Raw genomic sequence first — 9,551 nt, forward strand, 5'->3', positions numbered from 1 at the left:
ATCTAATATTATATAGATGATATCTTTATGATTATAGTAATAATATTTATTAAAGAGAATCACAAAAAATTCCAAAAATGATATATAAGTTATAATTATTGTGCTTTTTAATAAAAAAAATTATTTATTTTGAGTTTTTTAATAAATAAATATAAGTTTTCTTCAAATAAATTTAGTATATACATAAAAAAAATCTCTTTCCTTAAATTTTAACTTTATTAACGAAAAAGTTATCCATTATTTTATTTTATTTTTTTGCAATTTAACCCTTAAAACCAACACTAAACAGTTCAAAGGCTGTTTTGCAAGTGTTTACCGATTTTAATGGTTACATTGAAAAAAATAAATAAATAAAGGTGGTTTTTTAATCATTAGAGTCAAAATATAAGGAATTTTTTTCGCAGATTTCCCTAAAAAGTTCAACCTCATTTTCAAATTCAAAGATACAAAAATTCTCAATGACGAGGTCCTGATTAACAATGTTATAAATAATATTATATATAGCTTTGGTGTTTGTTTTTAATAATATAGGTTGAAATGTAGTAGTATTTTTTATGCTTTTTATTTGAAACTCTAAAAAAAAGAAAAAAAGCACAAATGTCGTCATCTGCGGTCATACATGTTTTAATGCACATAATGTGCATTAACAACTTGTGTATTCGCAGATGATCATGCCATTTGTGCTTTCATTCATTTTTTTTTTTTTGATTTTGTATTATTTTTTTCATGTTTTGTTCTTATCTGGTATCTTGTGATAGTTTTTTGTATGGATTCATAGTCATAATATCATATTAAAAAGAATGTTGAACTCACAAATGAGATGAAAGGAAACGTAGATGGCCTTATGCCATCTGTGATTTTGTGTTTGGAAGAAATGGTCAACCAATTTTTTATAGCAAAGTATGAAATCGTATATGGTAAGATGATTCCGTAGATTACTTGACGAAACCGGACGTATGTTTGCCTATTTCGTGGTTTTGTTGGTTAGTTTTAGAAAAACCGTAATTTTTGGCCTAGCAATTAACAAATTTGACTATTTTTATAATTTTTTCTTAAAATTTTAAATATTTTTATTGAAACCTTTTAGCCAAAAAAAAATTTGTTCGCTATGTTTTTTACAATTCATTATCAGAAAATTTCATAATAATTTTTTTGAAAAGAAAAACTCTCAATGTTAAAACTTAAACCTAAAAAGACCAGCAAACTACTGTAGTTTTTAACTTTTCTATTACATTCGGCCTTTTTGTTTTTGACTTGTGTCAATCAATACTCATTAGGCCCTTTTAAGGACAAGAAAGGTGTCAAATTCTCTTTTGCATACCATGTGCCTAAGTGCCTTAGTGTACAAGAAAAGACAGAAACGATATTTCAGTTTTTTTTTTTAACTAAATCAATTGTTTTTGTACTTAATTACATTTATAAAAAAATTATTCTTATTATGTTAAATAGCATTCGAAATTTAATAGTAAAAAACAAAGGTAAAAGATATATACTATATAGGATACAATAAAATAGAGTGGTGTGGTACAAATATAAACTTTATTTAATTCTACCACTAAAAGTTAATAAACTAAAAAGGAAACAGAAAACATGGACTGACACTATGACTTTTGTTTCCCTTTCCCACCATATGCTTGCTGGCAAATCGACGATGGTTTCTGCGATTTCAAGCAAAGCTGCGAAGATATCGGACAATTCTTCAGGCAATTGTCACCTAAGCTCCCTGAAACCGACGATTTTTTCGAGAAAAACTCCTTCGGTGGCAATCCGCTTAGGTAATTTCCGTCCAAAAACAACCTCTTCAACGTCGCCTTTTGGCTGAACTCCGGCGGAATCGGTCCATGTAGCTGATTATATCGGAGTGACAAAGACGACAACACCGGATACGCCGACAAGTTCACCGGTAGGTACCCGACGATTTTGTTGTACCCGATATCGACGGCGATGAGATTGCTATTAATGGGTTTTGAGATCTCGATACCTGTGAATCCGTTATTGGCTAGATTGACTTGCTGAAGAGATTGTTGGAGCAAGAACCAGCCGGGGATTGCTCCGGTGAGCGAGTTATCACTGAGTTCCACAACTTCCAGTTGGGTCAGGTCGCTAAATGATGGTTTTGGTAGGAACCCAGATAGCGAGTTGGATTTAATTGCGAGTTCGAGTAGGTTTTTGGGGAGTTTAGGGATTGGTCCGGTGAGGTTATTGAAACTGAGGTCAAGACGCGTCAAAGGGAGTGAACTCAATGTGTTTGGCAACGACCCGGATAGTGAATTGTGAGAGATGTCTAGGGCTTGGATTGATTTGAGATTTGAAATGTCTGATGGGATGGTGCCGGAGAAGGAATTAGATCGGAGGTTAAGTGTTTGGAGGTTGGGGAGAGAGAAGAGGGAACTGGGGATTGGGCCGGAGAATTTGTTGTCAGAGATGTCGATTGTGATGAGTTGGGTGAGTTTGGAAACGAGTGGGGAGAGAGTTCCGACGTAACCGGCGCGATCGAAGGTGAGTTGGGTGACTCGGTTGCCGGAGCAGGAGAGGCCGCAGAGGAAGTGGTCGACGTGATGGTAGGAGCAAGGATCAGAGGTGAAATTCCAAGAGGCTAAGCAAGAGTAAGAAGGGATGGTGGTGGGATCGATGGCGGCTTTTATGGCTTTGAGGGCGGAGACATCGGAGTCGAGGGTGGTGGTAGTGGCGTCGGTGGATAGGAGGAGGAGGATGATGATGAACACAGAGGTAATGGAGGTGGTGGTGGAGGTGGTCATGTTAATCGAAAGATTAAATGGAGGGAATGAAGTATTTAGTAGTGTTGAAAGCGAGAGTTTTTATTGGGGAGGTTTTGGTAGTTGTGATTGGGTTGTGGGGTTCTGACACCAGTCTGCCATTACCCTCTTGGATATTGAGGAATTTTACAATTTTTATACAATTGATAAACATGCAAAAATGGTTAAGTTTTTAGAAAATAAAAAAAATTCAAACCACTGAATTTTTGGATTGAAAAAGTTTGTTTTGTCCAAAGATCATTTTACTCTTAATATATTTATTTTTATTTTTATTTTTATTTTTTTAAAATTATTATTATCATTAAAAATAACTCTCTCTCTCTCTCTCTCTCTCTCTCTCTCTCTCTCTCTCTCTCTCTCTCTCTCTCTCTCTCTCTCTCTCTCTCTCTCTCTCTCTCTCTCTCTCTTGTCACATAGGAACTTCACTGTTTGACTTCTTCCTTGAAATGTGTATAAGCAAAAAATGAATCTAGGGTTATTTTGGAGAATAACTCAACTCTAAGGTCGGAACCTTTTGAGTCCATCATACCCAAATCTATGGTCTTCAAAGCCTTGGAATTAATAGTCTTTGTGTTATTTAGATTGATTAAAAAAGACCCGACATTTTGATTGCTAAAGGAATTCATTCCTTGGTTTGGTTTCGTTCCCATGATGTTAAAGTGAAAGATATGATTAGGGTGTCCAGCTTGCACGCCTTCATACTGCTACAAACCTAAAACTTTTGTCTGGTTGATACTCCATCGTCTACCCACTCTAAATTTTGATATGGATTCACAAACTAAAATAGATGCCAAAACTTTGCGCGACGACTTTAGACATAGATGCAGGTTTCCGGCAGCAGCGGTTTAGACCTAGATGCAATCTCTGATCAAACTCCAACAACTTTAGATCCAGATGCAGATGCAATCTCCGATCAAACATGTTTTATTCATAAATAGGTATAGATTTTTATTATAGATCTGACCCGATGATTAAGGGGATGACGTCCACACTCCTCATCCTCATCCTTGCAGGTTGCTGGTCACGTGGAGTACCCTTTATCTGTCATTAATCTGGAGTTGGTTAACGACATCAACACCAATACAAGTATTGGTTTTTCATCCCATGGATCTTTGATATGGGCTTATTTAATTATATATTTAGGTCATTATCCTAATACATTTGAGTAAAAATGTTATATTTTAAGATATATGATAAATGATCAATTACAGTTAAATGGAAGCTTGGAATGCAAAAGGAAGATACATTAGCTAAAAAGACGCGAAAGGATGTTGTTGGACAGTTTGACACCTCTTCAGTGTTTTGACCATATCTAATGACTCGTAACTCCGATTGACGAGATTCAAGATGTTTTGAAAACTAGACAAAATTTCGAATGACTTTTGTGTTTGTGAAAAATTCGGGTTCCCAGTTTCCACGTCGTGGCAAAGCCATTTCCACGGTGAGGAAAATTTAAAAAATCGTGAACGTTCTGAATCCAGTTCCCACGGCGTGGTAAGTTTTTCTCCACACCATGGTGATGCTAAACCCATAAATAGAGTTGAAAATTAGCCTTAATGACACATCTTTAACCCTAATTCGTTCCGTATGAAAAATAAACCCCATAAATGTTGTTTTGAGGGTCTAGAAGACGATCAAAGAGCCATTAAACTAATATGAAGCGAATATCTGAAGGATTCGAGAACGGATTCATGTCGGGGATTATTCGATTTGCTTTTATGATCACGATTAGTATTCCAACTGTGTTCCTTTTGTTTTTACTTTCTGAATTTAGGTGTTAAAACCTTTTGCTTTGTGTTAAATATTAGAAGAATCATAAGATTTTGGATTAAATTGCATATTTGGTTTGGTTATTCTTATTTAATTAATTGTTTCAAGTTTGATTGAAGATCCATATGTGTTAAATATCGTTGTTTTATTACCTATTGTTGAGTTTATGTGATTAGAAGAACAATCTAGTTATATATTCTTGAATCATAGTTGTTTTATTACCATAAAATGATTGCGACTAGTGTTGGATCAAAACCTAGGGTTAGGTTAATAAAACTATGAACTTTTAATGCGTGTACATGTTTTAGATTACCATTCTTAGCATGATTTAATTCTAATAACCTTTAGGATTAATAAAAAGTGAATATTGCGTGATACGAACTAAACAATGAATTTGGGGATATTTAATTGCATGGCGAGTCCTTATAGTCATTAGTATTTGTGTATGGACCAAATACATAAATCAATTTAGGAATCGTTGAATAATGAATAAAATACCATTGCACTAAAGTAAGTAACCATTATATTGATATGAAATCCAGTCTGAACCAAAGTATTCGAAGTGATTTGTTTCCATTCAGTTTATCTACTTAGTTTAGTTGTTGATTTAATTGAGCTTTTATAATAAAAGCCCATTTTACTGATTTCATTTATTTAGTATAACCTATAATAAAAAAATCTGATATTAATTCACTACCGTTCCCCTAGAGTTCAACACCCTTGCTTATCAAAACTATATTATATCGATCAGGTTCATTGCCTGTAAGGTGTGGTTTTGATGCAATAAATAAGAAATTATAAATAAAAAACTAGTGAATTAAAATAACACATCAATCTTAAATACGTTATAATGATAATTTTAATTTTAATATTGAATATCTGCTGATGGAGGTGAGATTTACAGCCACCACTGATAAGAGAACACTTTTCCTTCCGGATGGCTTTCATTTTGAATAAGATATAAACCCAGAAACAATGATACACATGCAGTGGTTGTAGGTGATAACTCGTTGGATGGATGTGGAGTTTTGATTAAGAAGGAAGAGATGAAGAAGATGAAGTGTTCTTCTTGGGTAAAAAGAAAAAAGGATGTGGGGTATATGTTGGAGAAAGAGGGGGAAAGAAAGAAAGAGAGAGAGATGTGTGAACCCATAATTTAATTTTATAAAAAATTAAATTAAATAGAAAAAACATAAAAAAAATATCACAATGGCATATTAGTCATTTTAGTTTACCGATTGACCAAAACCACAGCCAAAATTGTTCAAAATGACCACCAATCCAAAAAAATGAGGTTTGGACCAAAACCCAGAAGAAATACATACCACAAGAACCATTTCAGTTTACTGATTGACCAAAACCATAACCAAAGTTGATCAAAAGGACCATCAAACTAAAAAAATTGAAGTTTGAACCAAAACCAAAAAAAAAATACATACTATATGAACCATTTTTGCAATTTTATCTATAATATTTATATAATTCACCATAAAAAAGGTATTGATATTAAAAATTGTAACTGAGGTCAATATTATCATACAATATTATCATACTAGAAGTAGAGACATGTATCAAAGTTAGGTCATTTTGGTATATTAGTTGAAAAGCTGAATTCTAGCTAAAATGTTCTCTGATAGCAATAAACTAAGTTATTAATTAATAGTATTTGATAAAAGTATTAGATTGTTATGTAAAATAGCACAAATGAACATTTATATATGACTAAAAGTAAAAAAAATAGATATAACTAAAAGTATATTTGAAATATCTTTTTTTAAAAATATCATAAACTTATCAAAAATTATCTCAAAGCAGCTTATAAGCTAAAATAAGATATCTTTGTGGTTTTACCAAACATTAAATTACAATAATCTAACTTACTTTTACCGAACAATGTCCTGATTTTAAATGGCAAAGACATCTTTTTATATGACAAAAAAATTAGGCGAACAATTTTTAGAAACTATAAGGACTAATCACGCTAAAAATAAAACAAACCATATGGACCCAATGGATACCATCTTCTATAGTTATAGGGCATGTTCAACACGCAACGTTTGGGAGCTTCTGGCTTCTAGCTTTTAAAAAAACGCTAGTAAAAAAGAAAAAACATCGTTCGACGACAGAAGCGTTTAGCTTTTAGCCTAAACAAAACGCTCCAAAATTAAAAGCTACATGGAGTAGCTTTCAACAAAACGCTTCAAAATCAAACGCTACCTGCTACTCGCTAACCTACCAACTAGTTTTGCCGAACATCCCAGAATTATCATGTTTTGACAAACCAAATGAATTGACCATTCATTTTTTTTCTTTATTTCATAAAAGCATGATACAAGATTGTTTATTTTCCATCGGTTTCAAATAACAACTATTAACACTCATTAAATTTAATTTGTGCAAATAGCTATTAATGGAAATGAATGAACATTTAAATTTTTTGATTTAAAAACAATAATTTAAATATTGAAATATCATATTATAAAATAGTATAAGATTTTGTGCAACATGATTCTCTGAATATTTAGTGTATAATAATCTGCAAGAGTGGTGTATGGAGTTGGGATTCACAAAAAAAGGCATATTAAGAAAAGTTGGTGAACCTCTTCGCTATTAATATAACAACTTATCAAATGTTAATTTTATTAGAATAATTTTTAAAATGAATAGAATATATAATTTAAACAGATAATATTTTATATAATGTTGGAAATATTTTAATAGTTATGCAAAGTTATTGTTAATTTTTCTCAGATGAAGAAAGTGAATGTTTATTTTAGAGTGACAAAAATAACTCGTAGTTCGTAACTTCATTTATTACATAGTTGGAATATACTCCATTTTAATTGTTCCAACAAATTGACAATGTTAATTTTATATGGCACCTTCTATTTATAAATATTTTTTTTCTTTCATTTTGTTAGGTTGCGTCTTTGTAAACAGAGGATTAATGAACTTGAGCTCATTGCAGAAAACACGTTGTTCTCTGTGGCCGAGACCAGTGAGAGGAGGGATTGTAAACATCGTGTTCTTGATTTGGAAAATTTGGCTAAGAATGACATGATACAAAAAGCTAGAAACAATTAGATCTGCGATGGTGATGAGAATTCCAGTTTCTTTCACAATTCCATTAAAATAAAAAATAGGAGGAATAACATTCATATTATCATGGTCAACGGATGTTGGATCATTGATGTGGAGTCAATTAAGCTTGAAACTTGGAAAATTTTCAGGGATAAATTTCTTGAGTGTAGGAGTTCCCATCCCACTCTTGGTAATCCCAACTTCCTGAAACTTTTCTGATGTGGATAGATGCTTTTTGGAGAATCCATTCGAGTTAGAAGAAGTCAAGGAGGTTGTCTGGAGTTGTGGCAGCAAGAAAGCACCGGGGCCCGACGATTTTAACTTCTGTTTTATCAAGCATTTTTGGCTGGCAGAGCCGGTCCTGAAAAAGTAAATATTCTCAAAGTCAAAAATCCCTTATCTCTTAATGATTTTCGGCCAATCAGTCTAATTGGATGTGTTTACAAAATTCTGGCAAAAGTTCTCGCATCTAGGCTGAAACGAGTTATTGGGACGGTTATAGACGATGTGTAGACGACTTTTATCGAGGGATGTAACATCTTGGATGGTCTGATGGTTGTCAACGAAGTGCATAGTTGGTCTAAAAAGGCTGAACATAAATTGTTTCTTTTCAAGGTGGATTTCGATAAAGCCTTTGATTTCATTAATTGGAATTATTTGGAGTCAATTATGTCTTAGATAGGTTTTGGTGCGAAATGGCTTTTCTGGATTCGGGGATGTCTATCTTCTTCTCCTGCTTCGGTGCTTATCAACGAATCTGCTACTAAAGAGTTCTCTATTTCTAAAGGTGTTAGGCAAGATGATCCGCTCTCACCTTTTTTTATTCATTTTGGCGATGGAAGGTATAAAGGTGGCTATGAAATCAGCCGGTCAACGATCTCTATTCCAGGGTGTGCCGATTCCCAATATTGGAACCGTTCTCTCGCACTTTTTTTATGTCGATGATGCCCTTTTCATGGGAAAGTGGTCGATGTCTAATTGTGCTAATCTCGCTCATATTCTTAGGTGCTTTTCACACATCATCAGGGCTGAAAGTTAACTTTCATAAATACCAAGTTTTTGGTATTGGTGTGTCGGATGGGGAAGTAGCTCGATACGCTCGAATTTAGGATGTGATGCGGGTTCGTTCCCGTTCAAGTACTTGGGGTGCCAGTAGGTGCCAATATGTCTCTTAAAAGGAATTGCCAGCCTATAATCGATTATATCCAAGGCAGATTATCCACATGGAAAGTAAAAAAATTATCATTCGGTGGCCGATTTACTCTCGTCAAGTCCGTCCTTGGTAGTTTGTCGATTTATTTTCTCTCGCTTTTCAGTGCCCCAAAGTCGGTTATTGAGAGCCTGAAGAAACTAAAGAGGTTTTTTTGTGGGGTGGGTCAGAAGAAAAAAACAAAGTTAATTGGGTTTCCTGGAAGACTGTTCTCGCCCCTAAGGACAGGGGTGGGCTCGGCGTGGGTTCTCTTCTTTTGCTGAACCTTGCTCTTTTGGGTAAATGGTTATGGAGGTTCAAATCAGATCCTTCGGTGATTTGGTGTAACAGGGTTAGCGAGGTGCATAATTGTGTTAGAAAGTCGTTGCACCTGCTTGGTAAGAAGTCACTTCGGAGACCTAGTACCACATTGTGATGGCGAGGTGTTCTTTGAATAACATGGGTATCGATATTTTGTCTATTTTCGAGTTTAAAATTACTTCTGGATCCAATTCTCTCTTCTGGTTGGATAATTAGGATGGTATTGGGACTTTTGCCTCTCGTTTCCCCATTCATTTTGACCTTGATAAACGGAAGTCAAGTTTTATTAGCAAAAGGGTCAGGCCCAATTGTAGTTTCACTTGGGCTTGGAAGAAACTCCCCAATGGTCCTCAGGAGTTTTGTCGAGTTAGACTGTCTCCGCGAGCTTCTTGCGTATGTCCAGCTTCATGGTG

The 9,551-nt window shown here is 34.2% G+C and overlaps 1 protein-coding gene across 1 annotated transcript; it reads right to left on the bottom strand.

Annotated features, from left to right (window-relative positions):
• Nucleotides 1-1,479: 1,479 nt before the first annotated feature.
• LOC145117528 (Leucine-rich repeat (LRR) family protein) lies at nucleotides 1,480-2,873 on the bottom strand. The gene has a single exon (XM_079053818.1). The coding sequence runs from the start codon at nucleotides 2,757-2,759 to the stop codon at nucleotides 1,602-1,604; it is 1,158 nt and encodes a 385-aa protein (XP_078909944.1). The 5' UTR covers nucleotides 2,760-2,873; the 3' UTR covers nucleotides 1,480-1,601.
• Nucleotides 2,874-9,551: the final 6,678 nt, after the last annotated feature.

Source organism: Lactuca virosa, chromosome 5, assembly GCF_052849685.1.
Source record: "Lactuca virosa cultivar CGN04683 chromosome 5, Lactuca_virosa_CGN04683_v6, whole genome shotgun sequence".
NCBI lineage: Eukaryota > Viridiplantae > Streptophyta > Magnoliopsida > Asterales > Asteraceae > Lactuca > Lactuca virosa.

Bases quoted from the DNA above. Each gene is read 5' to 3' on its own strand.
- LOC145117528 (XM_079053818.1), bottom strand. From the start codon at position 2,759: ATGACCACCTCCACCACCACCTCCATTACCTCTGTGTTCATCATCATC.